Source organism: Pyricularia grisea, chromosome I (genome assembly GCF_004355905.1).
Source record: "Pyricularia grisea strain NI907 chromosome I, whole genome shotgun sequence".
Lineage (NCBI taxonomy): Eukaryota > Fungi > Ascomycota > Sordariomycetes > Magnaporthales > Pyriculariaceae > Pyricularia > Pyricularia grisea.
This window is the reverse complement of record NC_044973.1, coordinates 3,241,520-3,263,813: the sequence shown is the minus strand read 5'-3', so window position 1 is coordinate 3,263,813 and position 22,294 is coordinate 3,241,520. Positions and strand designations below refer to the sequence as shown.

The window sequence follows — 22,294 nt, the reverse complement described above, 5'->3', positions numbered from 1 at the left end:
AAAATTACGAAGTAAAGGTGCCTGGCAAGCCTGGTAAGCTTGTGTGGCGATGTTTGCAATCCAATTTTCTTTGTTATCCTCAGAATCCTTCTCTCTCCCCTTTACTGCGATAGAAGGCTGGATTAAGAAGCGATTTACGAGATTACGCTTCATCGATCAACAGCTGCGTTGGTACACTTGCAAGCGATCCGTCTAACCGAAAGTCTCCGCAAAGCTCCATGCCACCACCATGTTTCTTGATTGAACCCATCGATGACAAACAAGTACAATATCCTGTAATTACTATACAGTAGATTCATTCGATTCTAGTTCTAGTTCTAGACAAGCAAGACAAGATACCAAGACTACCTATACTCTAATTGTACAAATTGTATTCACCCGTCTCGGATGTCAAGCCGGATTGTCGCACCCACAGGTGTGAAAGCGGTGTCCCGCAATTATCAATTTCATTCCCCTCTCTCAGCTGGAGCGGGGGAAAAAAAATACGATACCTTGCAGTACCAGATGTTAGGGAGCGCCTTGTGGATGGAGAGGTCTGCCTAGGCGGGTTTGTCAGTCGCCATGGCGGTTGGGATTTTACCCTGAGCCGACCTCCTCACTGGGCGAATGCGAACCCACCCAATCAGACCTCGCCTTCCCCAACCGTGATCCAGGCATTGGGGGTATATTTTTTTTTTCTTTTCTTTTTTTGTTTCTTTACGGCTAAAAGGCTCTCCACCGATGGATAAGAAGCAAAATAAGAGTGGGACTGGGCCGTTGATCGGAAATTGGAGAAGGCACACAACCTTGCTCTGGGTTAGCACCCAAGTCCATCTTTGCCCAATTCCCAAGAATATCTTTTGTGAGGAGAATCTCTTTGAACATGGAAGATCCACACCACGTGTTCTGCGTGTGCGGGAAGTCATCGTTTATTGGATTCATGCTACTTCAATTCACCCCTGCATGATCTCGCAAAGTCTATCGTGTAATCTGACGCTGTGATCAATGTTCATGTTGAGAAACGATTAGAATCTCCCGCTAATTCGATTTGTGACAGCTTTTGTTTTGCGAAGTCACAACTTGGGCCAATGTGTTGACTTTGTTCCGGACGTGCCACTCCAGCGAGCCAGTCGAGAATTGTCTACGCTAGTACCGTACCTACTCGTTGGTACAGACGATTCCTCTTTCACCGAACAAGTCTTCTTGGCTCCTCCTCTCGAGACAGCCACCTCCCATAGGTGGAATAGACCGGGCGATATCATGTTCGCCGCCTCTCCCGGTGAGGAGCAGCCTTCTCCGGCTTGACCCAGGCAATCACAGCTGCCAAGATGGCATGGGTGGCATCCACTCAAGCCAAGCCGTTGGGACCACGGAAAAGACAGGCTGTGGGATGTCGGTCCAGGCAACCCCAATTTACTCGCTTCTCTATTGATTCCCTGATCCACCTGAGATATGGCTTTCTGATCTATGTAACCCGAAGTGCGGGAACATGAGACCTCAGCCCATACAATGTTCTGCACAGGCGTAGCGAGGAGGGCATTTTCAAAAATAGGACAAAAACAACTTTCATCGAGCCTGGTCGGCGTGCGAATCAGAAGAAGAAGAAAAAAATAGTCAGAGTAAGAGTCGTGTCCAACAGGTACCAAGTCTTGCAGTTCAGAATCCCAAGTAAAGGCTCATGGTGGCATCGGATCGCGGACCGGGGGGTTTGCCAATATTATTGAACCACCCCATACTCGCGTCGTTTGCTTGGCCCTTGCCCTTCTCGGGCAGGTACTTTCCCACACCTGCATGCCTGGCCTGCAGGGCTAACACCGACGACGACAGGGCGAAGAGGTAAAGGACGGAGACAATCTTGTTGTCTTCCATTTTCGTCATGGGCTATCCATTTTACCCCTGACCCGTGTACTCCGCCTGCCAACCCTCCTCCCTACCCCATGGGTATGTATGTATGTACCTATGCTGTTGGCGGTGGTAACAAAGTCCAAAAGTATATCACGGCAGCCCTTCCCAACCCTCCTCGATGCGGGTTTTCTTCTTTCCCTTCTTCACCCCCTCAGCTTCCCTCAAGTGTACGCTCCAAGTCGACGAATAAAGGCCCTGATTTATTCAACTTTCGTTGCCAACTTTACGGTTTAAACCTCCTCCAACGAAAAAAAACTCAGTCAACATGAAGGTCATCGCCATTCTGTCGCTCGTCTCGCTCGCCTTCGGCAGCGTCGTTGAGAAGCGCGAGTGTGCCGGCAACAACTGCAACCGTGCCATCACCGGTGTCGCAGACCGCCCTGCTCCCATCTCGATCCGCCAGGCCGACTGCTCCAGCTTCCAGACCACCGTTGTCACCCCGCCTGCCACGTACGTTACACCAGAATGGCCTTCTAGGGTCCTCACAGACTCCAAAAACTACATACTAACACTCACATCCCTCTCTCCAGTACCGTGACTGTGACCGTCGAGGCTGAGGGCACCGCCGTCATCAAGCGTGACGCCATCCTCGAGATCCGCCAGGCCACCGTCAACGTCAAGCCCACCTACGCCACCGCTTGCTCGTCTGACGCCGCCTACGCTTCGGCCTGCAGCTGCTGGGGCATCACCTCTGCCGTCAGCACTGCTCCCACCCCCACCGTCACCGTCACCAGCACTATCGACTACTGCGACGACTTGTAAATGGTTTCGACGCTGGCTTGATGGTAAAGGGGGTTTTGCTGTGAGGAGGAGGTTCCTGGACGTGGAGGAAGTGGCTGTTAACAACAGTCTTATGGGTTGATCGAGCTTCATCTTTTGGGAAGTGTTTGAACCTTCCCCAGAGGAGCGAGTGGCTTGGTCGGACCCGAAGCACCTTTCACGACTGGGTATGGATTCTTGCAGTAGAACTCCCTGCTGTCAGGGGGTTGATGCATGTAACGGGATTTTAACGAGGAAAAAAATAAGATTAGATTCTTGTAAATGCTAATGATTAAAGATCTTGATACAAAAACCTGTGTGACCTGATTGACCCCCTTTTTTTTGTCTCCTTGAAGCGTTCCTCTTTCTTCATCAGCAACAACAAGAATAAACACTCAACCAGATCAACTGCTTTTCTGGTCGGGCACACTCACTTACACGTTGTGTCACTCCGGCCGAACCATGCCCCCGGGTAATTTGAATGTGGGCTTGATCCCTGGTTTCCCTCCCACCTTCGTAATTTATCCTACAGTAGAGTAATTATAAATAGCCGTCATTGACATCACTTACGGGTGTAGTATGCAGTAGCGAAACAGAAAGGGTTTAGTGACTTGTATTTTACCGCTTACCGACACGCAGTAGGGTCACAAACTTTTATCCTTCACCCAAGTGCACACCAATGGCAACCGAAACGCGAGCAACAGCTTATTTGACTTGAACCAAGTACTGCTTGTGAGGTCGGTCATATCTCAAGAAGGCATCATGAAGTAGTCCTTGCAACTATACACTGCCTCGGTAGTCAGGTACTCATTCAAACTTAAGAGTCGAGTATGGATGGTATACGGTGACAAACGCGGTTCTCGTATACGAATGGCAAAGTCCTGAGAAGTCCTCATCACTTGCGTATCATTTGGTATGTGTATACTGGACATGTTGTTAATTCATCAAGTTTCGATATCTCTCCATGCTCAGCCATGCATGGTTAGAGCTTGGAAGCTCAGGAGTGAATCACCGCCTTTCCCCTTCCCTCCTTACCCTGTGCCACACAAAACCAAAGGAAATGATACTCATAGTTCCATGTTACCAAACAAGGGACATTCACGATATTCGTTGTCTTAGAAGCACCGACGGGCCCCTTCAGACCGGTAAGAGTTTTATGTGCTCTGTGCTGCCAAGAAGTATTTCTTGTCGCCGACTGAGCCCGCAAGTTCGTGGTAAATGATTGCAATATAATCCTCAAGCCATGCCTCATCATCGCAGCTCTACACTGTTAATAAAAGCACCCATATTACAAAAGAGAAGCCTACCGACCAATATCCCGAAGGTCAGGCTTCGTCACCTGTTGTGCCATGGTTTTGTTGTTGTTTTGAATCACATTGCGAACCGGGCTGCAAACCCGAGGCATTGGCAAGCGGGATATTATAGTTCATGTGTCCATTGTTCGGAGTGCGCACCCACAGGTCAGCATGAATGTCCATCAGTGAAAAAAAAAAAAAAAAAAAAAAAGAAACGCCGCAGCCTGTCTTTGTCTTTGCCCAGCATGACTAACACGCAACATGTCCCAAGATATGTATAGCACGTGCTTGATACTTATGAGGAGATCAGTGGCACTCTTCATCGGGTTGCCATGTGGCAGCAGGCTAACCAAGTCCTAGAGGTGGCTCCCAGGGGCTTTGGGAACTAATCAGCACGGCTGCTGCTCATGTGAATAGGGTTAAGTTTTTGCCATGCAGTGACGGTGCAAATCAACCGGCGGTAGCGTGCGGAGACCAAAGGAGACGCGGTGGGTGTAGCGTCTCTGGGATACATATGCTTTCATGGCCATGAAAGTCAACGACCAGCCGGCCGAATGAATCCTGTAGGTCGATGTGTTTGGGCACCCATTCTCACTGATATGAAACGACGAGTGCTGTAGACACTGCATCATCACAAGGCCGGCGGCAACGTCGACTCAAAATTCCACAAAACAAGAAATGGCACAAGTGAGAGTAAAGGGAGAAAGGGCCCAAGAGCTTGCAGGGCATGCTTTTTTTCTTCGTTTGTTTCAACGGCCCCCGCCAGGCCTGAATTCCGAGGTGTACACCTAGACGCCTTGATCATGAAATATCCCCCGATCCGTCTTTGGGGTTGCTTGCTGCAAAATGCAAAATCCCTTCGTGATGCACCGTCGTTCAAAGAGTACCTTTTTTTTATTTGCCTTGTCCGTCACTCCCTCTAAAAAAACAGCAAGCCAAGAAAGCCGAACTCATAAACAAGTAAACATGAAAGTTTCAACATCTATGATGACTTGGACTTCTTGTCACTCTTGCTGACCTCGGTGACCGTCAGGCCTAGAAAAAAAGAGGGAATCGTCCGGTCAGCCTTGTGCTCCGTCAAGTGCGCATCCCAATACATGTGCTTTCAACTGCTGGCAAGCGCTGTGTTTCATTCTAGTTGGGTTTTGTTGACGTACTAGGGGGCAGGCTCTGCTTGAGCTTCTCGGCCTTCTCCGCATCCTTGAGTATCAGGGTGTACAGGTTCTTCTGGCAGCGAACCTTGAACTTGACCTGGTTCGACTTCTTGTTCTTCTTGATCCTGGCAGCTAAAATTCCGTCACATGTCTCGTTAGAACATGAAATTAAACACGTGTTTATCGTTTGATCGCTATCAATCGGTCGTTTTTCGCTCGTCGGTTTTCGGGAGGACAGCTTAGCTGTTTTTGTGTCGTCGTGGGCAACTCACAGGAAGCATCCTTCCTCCGGCAGATCTCGATGAACTGTGATTTTTTTTTAGGTTAGCGCCCTTCTCTATAGACGTAAAATAGCCTGGAAACAGTTTCATGTGATTAGAGCAGTACCTTCTTGATGTCGGCGACTTCGCGAGGCATTTTGGCGGTGTTTTGAGGCGGCAATTGAGTTGACGTCGAAATCGAGGGGCTATTTTGGTTGCGAGGAGGAATTTCGTAACTGCACAGCTTGGGTTTGTGGGCTTGGGGATTGCAAAGTCAAGGGACTTGGCGGTCCCAAAAGTGGGGTTTAATCTTGGTCATTTGCGGTCGTTGATTGGTCTAGGTCTTTTGCAGCAGTGAAATGTTGCGAACCGTACTGTCTATCATCCCGAAAAAGTCCAATTATTCTCTTTCTCCCATTCTTGCATCCGGTTCAACAAGTTCCCTTTCCTCATGATGTACGTAATTTGCTGTCGTATATCTCATCCATCCAGCTGGCGTTTTATACTTTGTAGAAAGTGTGGTTAAAGTATAAAAACCCAAAAATAATACTTCAGCTTTGCCTGAGCTACAGACATGAACCTCGGAGCAGATTGGAGCTCTTGAGCGTTGCGACCCCGCGAATAGGCTACATTCTCTTTGTGGCTGACGCGTTCGACGATGCGCATACACTATTCGTGATCTGTCCTTCGCAACAGCTTTTACCATGATGAGTTTCGCATGCTTGAATTTCAGACGATGTGACTTGTATTTGTCTCCCAACAAACGTAACAGTGATTGACTTTTTGACACGTCTTGTCCAACATCAAGCTTGCCTTTGGGTGCCTCGTCATCTGCGGCCCGCCCATTTCTCCTAGATTGGATTGCCACCACCACAGGAGACATTCTTTAATAACACCTACAACATCGTCACTGGACTTGCATACCTAGGTACCTACCTGCCTACCTACTTAACATTGACACCACCGCCACAATGCCCACTCCCCTAGATAATGCAATGAAGTCAAAGGTCAGAACTTTCACATCGAAGCTTTTCAAATCCTACTAGTCTACCTAGTCTAGACCTAGCTTGCTGACTCGAAGATGCAGAATGCTATTCTCGGTACGACTCCTCACTTGGTGCCATGAAGCCTCAATGCTGTGCACAATTACTAACAAGCATCACTAGCATTCACGGGTTTAGTAACGGGTGCCGCCGTCTGGGCCATCTGGGGCGGTGATATGTTTCCTAAGGAGTCGGACCCAAAAGGTGACCCAGATACATGGACGCATGAAGAGATGAGGAGATGGCTTTCTGCTGTAAGTGACAACTTGAAAACGGACCTTGGGTTGCCCGACTTGGTTTGGATACCATTTTTTTTTATTTAAAGACATATTCTTACCCGACTTGACTTGCAGAGAAATCTCCACCCTAAAGCTTCCGACACAAGAGAGCAGCTTTTAGAGAGGGTCAAGGCAAATATGAGAATCCCGCGTGCTTGAATGAGATTGCAAGTTTCACTGGAATGCTTTAGGTACATGTCAAGCTTCAAGTGTCTGTCCACAAAGAGAGTTTTTGATAAACCTTGAGTGAACGTGTCAAGAAGTAAGCGTCCTGCGGTTTATGGACATGGTCACTGAGTCTTGCATGAGTTTGAGTTACCGTAAATACCAATTTGTTTGATGTTATTTCAGTCGCATTGAGTCGATTGACTCGTCGAGCGCCACATGCCTGGCTGTGTTTAACGGTCCACTAGCCACGTTGACGTAGGGTGCCCGCCTGTAGTGAGTGAGTGACTGCCTGAGAGCTAAGCGCGACGCGGAGGACAGCTTACCTTACCCGTTTCAGTATTTGATCCCACTTGTCGACAACACCTTTGCAACTTTTACAACTTTCAATTCTCCCACAAACACCAATTTGTGGCCATCGTAATTACGCACGATGGATTTTCTACAGGTTCGCATTCCCTTTCAATTTACTGTGGTGAAAGAAAGAAAAGAAATACAAGCAAGGCTATACCCCACGATGCGCCAGAAAGACTAACAACTCTGGCTTATGCGCCCCTCCAGCGTCTCGCGCGGTTCTTGGACCGTCCACTATTTCCCTGGAAGAAGCTGATTGTCGGCTTCTCCCTCGCCCACTACTTCTTCGAGAGCTTCTTGTCTCTCCGCCAGTACCAGGTCCTCCAAAAGACCAAGCCCCCCAAGGTTCTCGAGCAGCAAATCTCCCAGGAAGTCTTCGACAAGAGTCAGGCTTACGGCCGCGCAAAGGCCAAGTACGGTTTCGTCAGCAAGCTTTGGGGTCAGGTTCAGAACATCGCCTTTATACAATATGACGTCCTGCCCAAGCTCTGGGCGTGGTCGGGTAGACTGCTGCTTAGCTATGCGCCCGCCCGCTTCACCGGTGAAATCTCGCAGTCCATCGTCTTCGTCCTCGCCTTCGTCATGATCCAACAGGTTCTCTCCCTGCCCACTTCGATCTACCACACCTTCGTCCTTGAGGAGAAGTTTGGGTTCAACAAGCAAACACCCAAGCTCTTCATCACGGATCTCATCAAGTCGCAGCTTCTCACCGTCGTCCTTACCCCGCCTATTCTGGCTGGTTTCCTCAAGATCATCCAGAAGACTGGCGATCAGTTCTTCTACTACCTCTGGATGTTCGGTGCCTTCCTCCAGGTGTTCATGATCACCGTTTACCCGATCGCCATTCTGCCTCTGTTTAACAAACTCTCTCCGCTGGAACCTGGCGAGCTCAAGACTGGAGTCGAGGCTTTGGCCAAGAGACTCAACTTTCCGCTGCACGAGCTCTACGTGATTGATGGTAGTAAGCGCTCTGCTCACAGCAACGCCTACTTCTTTGGCCTGCCGTGGAAGAAGCACATTGTCATCTACGATACCTTGATTGAGAAGAGCGAAACCCAGGAGGTCGTTGCTGTGCTCGCGCACGAGCTTGGTCACTGGAAGCTTGGCCATACCACTAGCCTGTTTGGTATTGCTCAGGTATGTTGACCTCCCGCTTGAAGCCTGTTGAAATCCACCAGGTTTACGTTTTACTGACCTGATACTTAGGCGCACTTCTTCTACATCTTCACACTCTTCTCCGTATTTATCAACAACAAGTCTCTGTATGCCGACTTTGGGTTTGTCAACGAGCGACCCATCATCATCGGCTTCCTGCTCTTCTCTGATGCGCTTGCGCCCATGGATGTTCTCATCCAGCTTGGTATGAACATTCTGAGCCGCAAGTTTGAGTTCCAGGCCGACGACTTCGCCAAGGGCCTTGGATACCCAGTCGAGCTGGCACGATCTCTCATCAAGCTTCAGATTCAGAACCTGAGCAACATGGATGCCGACTGGATGTATGCTAGCTACCACTTCTCGCACCCTATTCTGTCAGAGAGGCTTAGGGCGCTTGGATGGCAGTCAAACGAGAAGATTGATATCAAGGAGAAGAAGGAGACCGATGAGGGTGTGGTCAAGGCCTCGGGCAGAGATGAATTGTAAATGACGTCATGGAGTATGGAGAGACAATTCAGCGTCTGTTCTGAGATTATGGTCAAACCGGAAATGTTCACCGTTGTCGATGGTTGGCTTTAGGGAGAATGTAAATCTGCAGTGTGTTTGCGGATCTCATGTATGATATAAAAATACCGTAGAGCTGAATCTGCCATCGGTCTGCGCCTTGAAATACAAACCATTCTTGAATGCAATGCAGGGTTGATCCGATAAGGAACGCTATGACGGTCAGCCGGTGAGGAGATAAGGTGCTTGAGAACAGAGTCATGAAGGGCCTGCTAGGCACACGATAAACCCAACAAACTTTGGGCGGATGATATCACAAAGCCTTGCTGATGCTTTCTTTCTCCGGCCTCTCAACGACGAGTGTGGCCCGGGATTGACATGCGGTCTGTGAGGCTTCACCGAACCAAGAGCGAGGTTATCATATCAAGAAAAAGCAAACCTAAACTCTTTTTTTATCAGGCATTCATTTTATCTTTCTAGTCCCGCACGTCCGGGGTCGGTTCTTCAGGTTGGTAGCAGGTTTTTTTTAAACCCAGTAGTACGATCGATAGATAAAGCATTGAAATAGAAAAAGAAAAAAAATGCCGATCATCGGACTTATCTAGATAGATAACTGCGATCGTAGTGAGGCACGGAGTAAGGCACATAGTACCAACGCTGTCAGGTACGGTAGGCACGCAAGTTCATCCCGTCTTGCGGGAAGGAACCTGAAATAACTCGTAGCACTCGGCAAGTCGGGGTGGACCCGGGTCGCTTCTTTTCTGCAAGTCCCAGTTGAGGGTAGAGCGGGAAGCGGGAAGGTTGAAAGGGGACGAAAGCTTGTTCTGCATCACGGTATTTTTCTCGTTAAAAGTTGCGATAGCATACGCAGTACAGACGTCAAAAAAAATGTTCGATTGTTTTTTGTGGGGGGTTTTTTCCACGGGGTGGATGTGGGAATTGACGGAAAAGCAGTTATCCGCGGGAAAGTAACAGACGGGGATATGCAGTCAACCCTTCTCCGTCGGAGAGGCGAGGGCCTTTATCTCGAGCCTATGACGCTCCGTTGGGGCCGTCGAAAAAAAAAAAGAAAAAGAAAAAAACGAGACAATTGACCAATGAGACAAAGCAACCGGTCACAGCGGGGGGTGGGTACCGTGCACCGGACCTGGGCCCCCCCTGGGCACTAGACTAGAAGCTAGACTTTGCTACTATGTAGAGCCTCATGATTGTCCATTAAACACTTTAAACAGTGAAATTGCCTTTTCTCCACTTTAAAGAACTTTTGCATGCAACCTTCGATACGTTCGAAGCTAATGAAGAGCACGGCTTTTCACGGCGGACTTGGCCGTGGCGGGTCTTTGAGTTGGCCTTGGTCTGGGCAGCCCTACGAAAGTCTTTTCTTGGTCGTTTACACTAGGTCTTGTTTCTTTTTTTACTCTTTACCGGTGGACAGAAATGGACAGCCGGGCCAGGATAGGTCACTTGGTGTTGAGATTTACATAATGAAGAGTCCACTACAGTCACTTTTCCCACCCAAATCAACGTCACAAGATCCCCGTTGGATAGTGTGTGTTTTCTTTTTTTTTTTTCTTACGCAAAAAAATTCTCCGTCTTTCCTCATCTTTTTCCCTCTCCGCGTTTCCACTGCCAGCCCATGGCAACCAAAAACCAGGGAATGGCATGGGGAGGAACGGGTACGTACCGACCTCGTGTGCTTTGATCCACGGGGTTATCTCGCCATCTCGACTATTCTAGGAATCTAGGTTCCCGGTCAGTTGGGCAGAAGAGATAAGCACCCAAAGGGCTGATACGAAGTAGTATATAACAAAACTGTTTGCCACTTTGATTGTCCATGGCCTCTTAATTATCACTTGGTCTGGCAGTTCAACACTCCATGCAAACATCATCCTTGCCTTAAAGTACAACCGATAGTCAACTAATACCAGGCAGAAATCTCTGTGCTGCTCTTTTCTTCTTCACTACCAAAGCTACATTGTCATACCTAGTTCAACACATACACATACCATATCCAAGATGGGATCCTACTCAGCAGAGCCTGTGAAGCCATGGGTTGAGACGCCATGCTTGTATTCTCCCCAAGTCTCACGCGCAGCTGGCTGGTAAGAGCTTCCTCGCCTAGTCATTGATCCCCACCCCTTTAAAACCTCAAGTGACATATACTAACAAGGTCGACGTCCCCTTACACAGTAACATTTACCTCAAACTAGACAACCTCCAGCCCTCGGGCTCGTTCAAGTCTCGGGGTATTGGCAACATGATGCAGCGCGCCATAGCCCTCACGCCTAGGGACGACGTACACTTCTATTGCGCATCAGGCGGCAACGCAGGTCTGGCGTGTGCCACATCTGCCGCGTCGCTCGGCAAGCCCGCCACCATCGTAGTACCCGTCAAGACCCCACAACACATGGTCGAGAAGCTCGAATCCCTAGGAGCCGAAGTCCTTCGCCGGGGCGGCAGCATCGCCGAGGCAGACGCGTACCTCAAGTCGCAGCTGCTGATCAACGATCCGAACGGCGTCTACGTCTCGCCGTTTGACCACCCTGACATATGGGAGGGCGCCTCGAGCATCGTCGACGAGATCACGACCCAGATGAGGCTGCAGCCGGGAGGGCCCAAGGAGGCCGACGGCATCGTGTGCAACGTCGGAGGTGGCGGTCTTATGATCGGCATCATGGACGGGCTGGACCGCATCTACTGCGGCCGCCCGCAGCAGCCCCGGGTGCTGGCCGTCGAGACGCGGGGAGCTGAGAGCCTTGACGCCAGTATCCGCGCCGGCGAGCTCGTGACGCTGCCCAAAATCACGTCCATCTGCTCGTCGCTGGGTGTGGCCAGGGTGGCGCCCCGCGCGTACGAGTGGACCAAGGCCGCGGCGGGCCAGCTCGTCACGACTGTGGTGGACGACGCGGACGCCGTCATGGGGTCCGTCAAGTTCCTGGACGACGCGAGGCTTCTCGTTGAGGTGGCCTGCGGCGCTACGATCTCGGTCGTGTATAACGGCCAGCTGAGGCAGAAGCTGGGCAAGGGCCTCAGCGACGCCGAGTGGGCCGAGAAGAACATAGTCCTGGTGGTGTGTGGTGGCTCACACACCACGCTCGAGGCGCTCTTGAGGTACAAGGAAGAGTTTGGAGTATAAAAAAAAAGATAGAAAAGAAGCCTGGCGGTCAGTCAGGGTATGATTGTTTTTGAAATGGCGAGTTTGGAGTTTTGGGCGCTTTTTGGGTTTTGGGTATGGGGTTTTCCCACTTTGGAAATTAGCGGGTTTGGGTGTTGATTTCAGCGCTTGGTTTATGACATTAAAACATAGAATAGAATTTAATCGTCCATACAAGAGGGCGTATTTCAAGAGCAATGTTGCCCTTCACAAGCCGCTGCTATTGAGTGCTTTTGCCTTGTGCTGAAGGCCGACAATAGATCAGCTCGCGGAATTCAGGCACCACTTTGGTAGCAAAACTACCAAAGTCGTCCAAAACCATCTTGATCTCGCCAAAGTAGTCGACATCGCCGTCCTGTTTGAAGCCCACACCCTTGAACAGCGCGATGCTTGCCCGGTTGTCAGCCTTGATCTTGACCATAAACTTGCGCAGGCGAGGCTTGCCCGTAACACCGTGGTGCTCTTGGAGGATGGGGTGTAGGTTGCAGCATATGTAGTGCATGAAAGCGTCCACTGCCGCTTTACCAATGCCCTTGCCGCGCTGGGACGTGTCGGCCACCATGACGTCGATCTCACCGACGTATTGTGCCTTCTCTGGGTTGATGGTCTGCTGTTTCTCATCTGCATCGTCGTCCCATGGGTACAAGAAGAAGTTGATGTCGCCAATCATCCTATCAGGCGAGTCGCATTGTCCCGCATTCACCTTGCCTTCCTCCGCCTTTGTTGGCTGACAGAGGATAAAGGTTAGTTTGTCGTGCGAGTCCCGCCATGACTGCTGGTTCTCATATTCCTCCTCAAGTGTCAGGGGCTCCGAGGCAGTCGCCTCTTGAATTGCCTAGGGTTCGGCAGAGACGCAGATATCACCAATGTTAGGAAGCCGGCCATCTGAACTATGTAGGCACCAACTTACGGGATCCTCCATCCATTGGTGGTAAGTGACAACATGGTGTTTGTCATATGGGACCAAGAGAATTTGGTCAGTAGAAATTGCTGGGAAGGAAGGATAGCGGGGTAAGTAACATAAATCTCAAAATCTGGTTCAATAGACCAGAATAAAAGCTGGATCTCAAATCGTACCGGTGTCTTTGTTGAATTTCATTTTGGATCAGAAGATGTTATTGATTGTGATCTTTTCGGTATTGGAGTGTACACGAATGGAAATTCTGTAATAGTAAAAAGAGCCGCTGTAAGTGTAATTCTGCAAGGTGATGGAGGTAACTGACTGCACGTGTCGTAACTGGTGCATAGAAATGGAGTCGTGGGAACAAGCGGGGACACATTGAATCATCTCCTCTCAAGTATAATTCGGGTGTCTGTCTCCTCAAGTGTCCGAAATTCTAGTGGTATACACATATAGCAAGCAGCGCCAGTACAAGTCACTAAATCTTACGTTTTTTTATTTTATTTTATTTTTATTACATATTACAACAAGTTACAGGCCGAGCAGTAATTGCCTATCCCTCGACAACAAGGGCCGGGAACAGCCCCGAGTACACACCCGAGGATCCCAAGGCAACACTTGGCACGCCGTACGTGGAATCGGCTCCTAGACTGGCGTAGGACAGAGTCCTACGCGTTTCCTTGACTCCTAACATGTCCAGGAGCTCGCTGGATTTGTTCGGAATGAAGGGCTGTAGCAAAATACCCATGATTCTCAGCGACTCGGCACAGAGGTAAATGCACGACCTCACTTTCAGCTCTGCTACGTCGGCATCATCCACTTTGCCCACGCTCCAAGGCGCACAGTCGGTGATGAACTTGTTTGTCTGCGTGAAACATGAAAAGTCAGCCCAGCACCGAAGGCTCCCTCTCACCCTCGAGAAACTACACAACTCAATGAACCACATACCTCAGTAGCCATATCGGCAATATTGCGCAGAGCTGCCCCTGGGTCTAACTCGCCAAAGGCCTTGGCGACTGTCCCTGGTAGCTGGGCGAGACGTTCTTCGAATGACGAGTACGTTGGCTCAACATCTGAGCTGGTAGGCCGTCCCTCTTTACTGCACCTCTCGACAATCTCGGGAACGTTCCATTTCTTAGACCGCATCACGCGTCCAAGTAGATTTCCCACACCGCCCTGGAGCTGCCTCTTGTAGATATCAACCAGAATCTTGTTATCGTAGCTGGCATCGTGGAGGAGACGACCGTTGGATATGAGAAAATAGCGGATCACCTCGACGCCGAAACGGTCCATGGCTAGGAAGGGGTTCACCACATTGCCCAAAGACTTGGACATCTTTCTTCCACCGAGGGTCCAGTGGGAATGTGTGAGAATGCGCCCGGGCAATGGCAGGTCAAGGGCCATCAACAAGGCTGGCCAGTAGACGCAGTGAAAGCGCACAATGTCCTTGCCGATAATTTGGATGTCGGCCGGCCAGCCGCCATTTTGAGCCGTCTCAGGCGTCCAGTATGGGTAGCCTGCCTTGGTGATGTAGTTGACCAGCGCATCAATCCACACATAAATCGTCTGACTCTCATCGTTGGGCACCCTAATGCCCCAGTCAAGCCGACTGGTGGGGCGGGAAACGGAGAGGTCCTCCAGGCTGTTCTTGACCCATTCAACCACATCATTCATCCGCGGAGCAGGCACAATCCATTCAGGATTCTCCTCAAAGAACTTTAGTAACCGATCCTTGAGCGCAGTCAGGCGGAAATGGTAAGTCTTCTCCTCCATCCACTCCACCGCATTACCAGTCTCCTTGGAGGCGAGAAACACCTCTCCCGTCATGGGATCTTTTCTCTTCTCGATTGTGGACTCTGGATAAAAGGTCTCGTCGCTCACGCAGTACCAGCCCTTGTGAGTCGCCTCATAAATGTATCCTCTATCCCATAGCCTGTCCCAGAAATACTGGACGGCTTCCTTGTGATCTGGGTCGGTGGTGCGTATAAAAAAGTCGTTGTCGATCCCGGCCTTCTCTGCCAAATCGAGAAATACTTCGCTGTTGGCGTCACAGAGCTGTTTCGGGGTCATATCTTTGGAGGCCGCGGCACGCTGTATCTTCATGCCGTGTTCGTCGGTGCCTGTACAGAGTAGTGCCTTTTCGCCCTCAAGGACCTTCCATCTTTTGAAAACATCGGCCAAAACCAAGGTGTACAAGTGACCTATGTGAGGCGAAGCGTTGACGTAGAATATCGGTGTCGTCACGTAGAATGGCTTCTTGGCTGCTGCGGTGCTGGCCATGCGCCGCCACCCGCGGTTGGCCTGGTGTCTACATGATGCACAGGTCCAAGATGTTGTTGCTCGTGTAAGCCCAGATGGTAACCGTGACAGTTTTCGAATCCGAGGTAAAGTGAGGCGTTCCATGTTGGATAGCGCAGCTTTTGGACTGCTGCAACTTCCAATCTAAATCGCGTGATGATTTTAAACTATCAAAAAAAGTTCCAACGCGAATTTGGCACATGGCTGGAACATTGGCCAATTAAAAAGCCTTGGCGAACCTAAGAGCTACAACGCTGCATGCAAACTTCCCCAGCTTGCCAGCCAAGCCAGCCTTGACAGCTTTGAGCTCCGAAGAGGTGGGGCCACCCAAATGGAAACCCATATTTATGATTCCGATAAGCACTGTCGCTAGCGCACTGTTACCGATTACTGTATCGACGTAGTATGATTTCCACATTTCCATGAGCGTGGTAACCTAAAGTGTTCCCCGCCCTCCAATCATTTTGCGACTGATCTGAGCTCTGCTGCCTACCACATTCTTCCTTTATTTCCATAGCTCGACTTGTTTGCCCTTGCTGTTAATTGTTGTCATTCATTCCCTGCGAACTGTACCCCCCGAGTAACGAATAACGATCCGCTTTATACACCCGATACGCTTCTCAAGGCCATAAACGCCAGGCAAACGCGTCTTTGCCACATATACCACAGAGGACAAACCACAAGACTCCCGCTGCAAGTCGCACAGCAAACCGAAACAAAATCCACATCATGTCCGAGGACAACGAGGTCAAGACCTCTGCCGAAGGTACTATAACCCCGAACAGCCACCAACCGACTTGAAATGGAAGACACCATGAGAAAAAAAAAAAAAAAGAAAAAAAAGACAAACCCCCAGTAACTTACACCGAAACCCATTTTCCTCCCTTGTTCCCTCGATGACTCAGGCGCTCAAGCCTTTGTCGACGGATACTACAAGAGCTGCTCCGAGCGACGCCAGCTCGCCTCGTACTACATCAACAGCAGCGCTCACTACCGCGGCGCCAACATGCAGGCCGACATCAGCATCAACGGCATGGTCCTCGAGGACCCTACCAAGTTCGAGGAGCTGCTAGAGAAGCAGGCCAACGGCGGCCGGGTCAAGTACGACGTCGAGGGCTTCGACGCCCACGTTCTTAACGCAAACTTTGTCGTCGCCATGCCCGAGAATCTCAGACCTGCCCAGCAGGCCGGCCGCACCAGCCGCGACCGCGCCGACCGAGACCACAAGATCTCCATCATGGTCATGGTCAACGGCGCCGTCCAGTTCGGCGCCGACAGGAGCGCCCCCCGCAGGCCCTTTACCGAGGTCTTTGTCCTGGTGCCCAACTGGGATTCCATGGGACCCAAGGCCCAGCGCGGCGCCAAGAGGTTCCTGATCCTGAGCCAGAACTACCGGGCCATGTGAAAAGAAAGGGGGGAAATTGTAGGAATTTCTCAAGAAAGATTACAGCGCCGAGTCGCGGCTGCGCTTCAGCAACAACAAGAATCAACAAAGAACAAAAAAGACATGAGCTTTTCCTTGCATAATATCACGTGCTTGACTATTGCGGTCAGGTGAGTGGAACGAGGGAGCAAGCACCGAGACCGGACGATTAAGAATGAACCTTCAGTGTGTTATAGCACCTTGTCCGAGTATGAGACCAAATCGGAAGTCATATGAATGCGACAGTCCAGCAAACCGCGATATCTTCAATGCAAGACACCACCGTTCGGGGAAGGAAAAGAAAACTTTGGCTTTGGCAGGAGCTGTGAACAGGGGTATGGAGGACAGCATCTCCACAAAGCCGCTAGCACGGCATCACGCAAAATCACAAAGCGCGCTTGATGATTTCCGTGGAGGGAAGAGTACCTGCGACGCAAAATCATAGCGCGCAGAAGAAAGGTCCCTTGCCCGACCGCAAGCTTATCGAGCTGCCAATCATCTTGACTAAAATGGAGGAAGATAGGACGGCTAGGTTTTCATCTCGATACGTAGATCGCAATAAAGAAAATCAAAACCTCGATTCCGAAAAGACCCTTAATTCATATCAAGCCCCGTGATGTGCCAAGAAAACGAACAAAAAGTAATGTAATACCACCCATGCTCAGACGACCGCCGTCAATGTCTTCTTCCTCCAGTCCCAGTAACCCTTGCGTATCCGATCCCACTTGTCCCCAAGCCTATCCAGACACAAGACCGCCTTGTCCTTATCACCCTTCTCGGCGTATATCTCAGCCAGGAGGTCCAAGGCGTGCGTACTCCTGACCTCCTCCTTGTCGGCGTCGCCCAAGTCCGCCACGAACCCCGACGCAAACTCCTCGACGCTCGCCAGCTTCCGCCCGCCCTTGACCAGCACGCCGCGGAGGTAGTTCCAGGGGCTCTGGTTCTGGGGCGCAAGCTCGATCTTGGCCTTGGCGTACGCGAGCTCCTCGTCGACGACGGCCGGCGGCACGGCCGGGTCGGCCTCGGTGGCGTGGGACCCGGCCGTGGTCTGCTCTGGGTCGGTAAAGACGAGGAAGAAGCGGTGGCTCCAGGCCGAGTTGTTGCGCACGTCGTCGTCGATCAGGCCCTCGACGGCGCGGCGCTCCTCGGGGTCGCGCCACGCCTGCAGCCGCCTGACGAGGAACTGTCGGTACGACCACACGTGGTAGTTCTTGGTGTCCTCGGCCAGCATGGTTGTGATGAAGTCGCGCTCCGACGCCGCCAGCCGGGCAACCTGGTCCTTATCGTCCGCTATCTGTGGGTAGTAGCTGTCTATCAGGAGGTGGCGGTGGTGCCAGATCTGGTAGTTCTTGAGGTGCTGGAGCGCGACGCTGTTCAGCCATTCGATCTCGTCCGGGATGGCGAGCCCGAGGGCCTTGATGATGGAGAAGCGGTACAGCCAGACGGTGTAGTGCGCCGGGTTCATGGAAATGATGTGTTCAGTGAGCTTGAGGCAGCGCGGTGAGTACTCCTTGCTTGCCATGACGGCGCGGAGATATGATATGGCTACAGAAAGCACAAGGGAATTAGCATCTTGACGTTCGCTCCGTCGGGAAAACCTTGGACCCCTGACCACAGGCACAGCATACCTTCAGCATAATCATCCGGGTACGCAATAGCCGCCAGCGCATTAACAGGCTCGTTCAGCGGGATGGGCACTACGTCGTCCCACGCCGGATCCCTCGCCAAGCTTCCCACCAGCTCCCCGTAGAGCTCGCTCCTCAGTGTCGCCATCTCTAGCCTCCTCCGCTTCTCCTTGATGAGCTCGGGCTCCGACTGCGGTGCCGAGGTCCCCCTGGCGGCCAGCAGACAGGTGAGTCTGGCCCGCTTCTCAAATCTCGCGCGGAACTGGTCGAGGGAAAGCTCCCCGACGTCCCGTCCGGCGTAGTCCTTGCCCCAGCAAGTGGGCTTCTTGGGCACGCGCAGGGGTAGAGAGGCCTCGTTGAAGGTCCGCCACGTCTCGCGGTGGGCCTTGTTCCCGAGCTGCTGCTGCTGCTTCTTGTGGGCGGTGCCTGAGCTCGCCGCCGTCGCGCGACAGTACTGCGCGCTCGTCCACAGCTGAAGCTCTGGTGCCGATAGCCCACTGATACCGACCTTTTGGAAGGCCTCGTGGAGCGGGTGCGCGAGCTCGTACCTCTGTTGGCTCTGCTCGTTGAGGGTGCGCGGTGGAGGATGAGCCTCTTTGGGTTCTGGAAAATGGGTTGTAGTGAGTTAAGTGGGTTTTACTTTTGATGTAAGGGGGGTGGGTGAACCGAGGAATGTTGGGCTCGCAAAATAGAGAGATAGATGTAAGGTGGAAAAAGGAGTAACTGCAACACCCAAGATCACGCACTCTCAGATTCTTTGGCTTTTGGGGCAGCCTTTGCTTTCGGTGGCATTGTTCTATCTATGCGCGCTCCGTTTCTGTATCGTCCGTTAGACTTTGAACTTGGTCTCAAGTATTTTTTTGTGGTTTGCTTGGAGTTAGTTGGTGGAGAAGGAGTACATTACCGTACCTAGGAGTTACCGCATGTTTGCAGGGAGCTTGTACCTAGCTCCAATGCGGGGTTAGCTCCAGATTCCGATTGCGGGAGTACAATATGAATGAGGTACAGAGAACCTTCCAAAGCGACCAGTCCACTGTCCACACAATAGTATCATGCACTACAATGCCGACATGAAGAACAATATCAACAACATAAACTCCCTTGCGTCACTTGTTTTACTTGTCACCACAATGCAAATCCTACCATACAATCCTAAAGGGCCAATATTCATTAGTGTGATTATGACCTAGGTATACCCTAGCTTAACTATCCCAGATAGGCACACTCGGCCAAATCGTACGTCTAGGTTGCTTTTCTTGATTGGCTTCAACGCAAGGTTCAACATTAGGTACAATAACTCTTCCATCGTTTCCGAGACTCCCGAGATCCTCGTCTCTATTTTTTTGCCGCTCCAAACAGCATTAAAAAACCCCCCGAGAAAGAATATACCTTCCCCAATGACTCCGTTTATATAAAGAAGAAGAAAAAACCTTGATGCGCGACCAGTCTTGCAAGTTGGGGCATTTGAGTCGAACACGCGCGTAGTACCAACACCATATACGGTTGATGTGCCGGCACGCCGTAGTCTGATGTGAAAACTTCCCCCGCTTCTCTGCTCGTACTCTCCAGGCATCGTATTATTGTTTGCGAAGTGAAGCCAATGGTTGGTCATGCATTCCCGACCCTCCAAAACTTCCAACCTTCCCTTTCGCCACTTGTACCATGCACCCCAACGAGCCTCTCGACGCCTTCGTTCCCGTCCGCGTTCAGGAACTTTTCAACGTCAATCTCCATCCCACCCTCATCATCTTCGTCCATCCCATTCCTCAGCACAGCAGGCCACAGCACACCGACACCGCCACCGCCGAGTGTGGTCCTGAACTTGAGATATCCTTCCTCATCTAGCCTCTCCTTCAGGCGCTCCAGTTTCTCCCTCGGAACATCGGGCCTCATAAGCGTGATCGAACATCCACCGCCACCGGCGCCAGTGAGCTTTGTCCATCCTATGCCCTCGTAATCCACAAGCTCACGTACCCTTTCAAGCCTAGGATGTGACACTCCCAAAGACACAAGCAGGCCGTGGTTCATGCCCATGAGCTCGCCCACCTTTTGCAGGCTCTCGACGTCCTCGTTGTCAAAATCGTCGTCCGTCAGCACATCTGTCGCCGCTTGCGTAAGTTTGTCCATCGAGTCCAGTATTGAGTTGACAATCTTGGGGTGTGTTTCCCTGAGCTTGGCAACCTTTTCAACCTCATACTTGGTCGACTTGGCCTGTTTAGTGTCCACCACGAGCAGCGGCAGCTCGGGGAAGTCCCACATCGGAGTGACGGCAGGCGGCTTGGCATAGTCCAACCGTTGGAACACAACGGCCTTGCCTTGGGTCGACACCGTATTGTCTACTCCAGACGGGTTGCCGTGTATGCACATCTCGGCTACAAAGGCCCACCTGTTGATCCGCTCGACTTGAACGCGGGCCTCGTCCGGAGGCTGATCCGGGTGAGGTCCCGATAATGTCCTGATCTGTAGTAGCAGCGCTGCTGAGAGGCATGCCGAAATGGAGGCGCTCGAGCCCAAGCCTGCGCCGATGGGTATCGTGGACCTCAATGTGTAAATGCCTCCTGGGAAGGCTTGCGAGCCAAGCGAGAGGAACAGGTAAAGGAAAGCGGCCGCCGCGCTAATGTGAACCTTGCGCTGGGAGTCGGGGGAATCGCTAGATACGGGCTCGAGGTGGGGCTGAATCGCATCCATCAAATCGGGGTCCAGCGATGTCACAAGGTCATAATAGTACTTTTTCTTGCTAGGCTGCGAAAAGGTAGACCACGGCAGGTCATCGATGTTCCAAGTGTGGATCAGATCAATGTCCGGGAATCTGAGTGTGATGGTGCGCTTCGACTTGGACAGCGCCGTTACGAGAAGGTATGATCGGAGGTTTATGGCGGCAGCGACAGCTTTCTGTATAGGCCAAGATAATTTGTTAGTCCCGTAGGTCAAACCCCCAAAGTCTTGACAAAAGCCCTTTATGAACTGCCTGCATACCTTGCCGTACACCACTGAGTGCTCTCCAAACACGATAACCTTTCCAGGAGCCGAGACCATAAAGGCGGGCATCATTGGGCTCGATTGTTTCCTGGCCATCCTGGCCCGCTGATTCTTGACAACGCCATTACCGTTGCCGTTGATATGAAGCTCCCCCACCTCCTTGTGTATACCATTAGTTGCTACTGTAGTTGGGGGCATTTCGTCTGCGTATGTCGCTCGCGCGACGTCTGTTTTGGATGTATATCTAATCGTCGTCGTCGTATGAGAATTTGAAGAAAGAGTGCAATGATAGGAGGTAGTGGGTCGCAAGTGGTTAGGCTAGATAGGGGAGTAGAGAAAGAGTCAGATTCAGTGACAGTATGGGTACACTATGGGTGGAAGACCTATCAAACCTATATGTAGGTAGGCACAGACACAAGTCATGACAATGCAAGGCCGGATGAAACTGGGGAAAGAGATGAAATGTACTGTACATACGCTTGCGAGTCTTCGTGAACTCTAAATGTGGCAGCAACTTGGTGAAGCAGTGAGTGTAAATGGTCTCGAAGGGTGCAGTGGGTCTTGGCTGATCAAATTGGCTTGATTCAAGACAATTACAGGCAAGACTAGCTTTCCAAGAGAAAGGCTATATAACGGCAGAACGGGGATTTGTTGTCTCGGGGACAAACCAACATCGGGTCACACGTATAGCATAGCAAGGAAAAGAAAAGGAGCGTGGCTTTGATCAAAAGTTTACAGAGATTGAAAAGGAGAGATCAATTACTAGTCGCTTTGGGATTCCTGGGTCCATCCATTTGATCAATGCATGGGTAAGGTAGGTACAATGGAAGGAAATTAGGTCAAAGTCAAACTAAGAAAAAAAAAGGGGAACGATTTTGGAAGCGCACTCAACAACGTGGGGAAGCAGACGACGACATTTTTCTACGCTGACATGGATCGTGATTGCATACCACGTAATAAAAAATCCTTGGTAAGCTTGGCCATTTTTTTAGGCTGTGCTAAAACTACCTAAGGTAGGTACGAGTACTTGGATCCTGGCCAACAATACTCGACCCTGCCAATT

At 51.0% G+C, this 22,294-nt stretch overlaps 10 protein-coding genes across 10 annotated transcripts; 5 read left to right on the top strand and 5 right to left on the bottom strand.

The window, feature by feature from the left end:
• Window positions 1-786: 786 nt before the first annotated feature.
• On the top strand, window positions 787-1,677 carry PgNI_06039 (uncharacterized protein; the record flags this gene model as incomplete). Its single annotated transcript, XM_031126068.1, has 2 exons — window positions 787-964; window positions 1,037-1,677. Coding segments are annotated over 2 exons (426 nt in total), but the record flags the coding sequence as incomplete, so codon positions are not given.
• PgNI_06038 (uncharacterized protein) lies at window positions 1,636-1,848 on the bottom strand (the record flags this gene model as incomplete). Its single annotated transcript, XM_031126067.1, has 1 exon — window positions 1,636-1,848. The coding sequence occupies one exon, from the start codon at window positions 1,846-1,848 to the stop codon at window positions 1,636-1,638; it is 213 nt and encodes a 70-aa protein (XP_030982899.1).
• Window positions 1,715-2,941, top strand: PgNI_06037 (uncharacterized protein). The gene is made up of 2 exons (XM_031126066.1): window positions 1,715-2,334; window positions 2,415-2,941. The coding sequence occupies exons 1-2, from the start codon at window positions 2,150-2,152 to the stop codon at window positions 2,644-2,646; spliced, it is 417 nt and encodes a 138-aa protein (XP_030982904.1). The 5' UTR covers window positions 1,715-2,149; the 3' UTR covers window positions 2,647-2,941.
• A 1,698-nt stretch (window positions 2,942-4,639) lies between these two features.
• On the bottom strand, window positions 4,640-5,608 carry PgNI_06036 (uncharacterized protein; the record flags this gene model as incomplete). Its single annotated transcript, XM_031126065.1, has 4 exons — window positions 4,640-4,973; window positions 5,096-5,224; window positions 5,365-5,398; window positions 5,480-5,608. Coding segments are annotated over 4 exons (345 nt in total), but the record flags the coding sequence as incomplete, so codon positions are not given.
• A 715-nt stretch (window positions 5,609-6,323) lies between these two features.
• On the top strand, window positions 6,324-9,679 carry PgNI_06035 (uncharacterized protein; the record flags this gene model as incomplete). Its single annotated transcript, XM_031126064.1, has 5 exons — window positions 6,324-6,359; window positions 6,440-6,452; window positions 6,519-6,649; window positions 7,400-8,329; window positions 8,399-9,679. The coding sequence occupies 5 exons, from the start codon at window positions 6,324-6,326 to the stop codon at window positions 8,831-8,833; spliced, it is 1,545 nt and encodes a 514-aa protein (XP_030982902.1). The 3' UTR covers window positions 8,834-9,679.
• Window positions 9,680-10,488: 809 nt separating this feature from the next.
• Window positions 10,489-13,027, bottom strand: PgNI_06033 (uncharacterized protein). The gene is made up of 4 exons (XM_031126062.1): window positions 12,916-13,027; window positions 12,181-12,840; window positions 11,038-12,096; window positions 10,489-10,950 (listed from the first exon to the last, which is right to left on the bottom strand). The coding sequence occupies exons 1-2, from the start codon at window positions 12,925-12,927 to the stop codon at window positions 12,226-12,228; spliced, it is 627 nt and encodes a 208-aa protein (XP_030982908.1). The 5' UTR covers window positions 12,928-13,027; the 3' UTR covers window positions 10,489-10,950; window positions 11,038-12,096; window positions 12,181-12,225.
• Window positions 10,868-11,987, top strand: PgNI_06034 (uncharacterized protein; the record flags this gene model as incomplete). Its single annotated transcript, XM_031126063.1, has 2 exons — window positions 10,868-10,953; window positions 11,042-11,987. The coding sequence occupies 2 exons, from the start codon at window positions 10,868-10,870 to the stop codon at window positions 11,985-11,987; spliced, it is 1,032 nt and encodes a 343-aa protein (XP_030982901.1).
• A 416-nt stretch (window positions 13,028-13,443) lies between the features above and the next one.
• On the bottom strand, window positions 13,444-15,348 carry PgNI_06032 (uncharacterized protein). Its single transcript, XM_031126061.1, has 2 exons — window positions 13,855-15,348; window positions 13,444-13,771 (listed from the first exon to the last, which is right to left on the bottom strand). Exons 1-2 carry the CDS (start codon window positions 15,307-15,309, stop codon window positions 13,460-13,462), a joined length of 1,767 nt encoding a protein of 588 aa, XP_030982907.1. The 5' UTR covers window positions 15,310-15,348; the 3' UTR covers window positions 13,444-13,459.
• Window positions 15,349-15,679: 331 nt separating this feature from the next.
• On the top strand, window positions 15,680-17,208 carry PgNI_06031 (uncharacterized protein). Its single transcript, XM_031126060.1, has 2 exons — window positions 15,680-15,970; window positions 16,110-17,208. The coding sequence occupies exons 1-2, from the start codon at window positions 15,934-15,936 to the stop codon at window positions 16,607-16,609; spliced, it is 537 nt and encodes a 178-aa protein (XP_030982906.1). The 5' UTR covers window positions 15,680-15,933; the 3' UTR covers window positions 16,610-17,208.
• PgNI_06030 (uncharacterized protein) lies at window positions 17,202-22,095 on the bottom strand. Its single transcript, XM_031126059.1, has 5 exons — window positions 21,709-22,095; window positions 21,229-21,549; window positions 19,914-21,144; window positions 18,256-18,855; window positions 17,202-18,172 (listed from the first exon to the last, which is right to left on the bottom strand). The coding sequence occupies exons 2-5, from the start codon at window positions 21,427-21,429 to the stop codon at window positions 17,289-17,291; spliced, it is 2,916 nt and encodes a 971-aa protein (XP_030982905.1). The 5' UTR covers window positions 21,430-21,549; window positions 21,709-22,095; the 3' UTR covers window positions 17,202-17,288.
• Window positions 22,096-22,294: the final 199 nt, after the last annotated feature.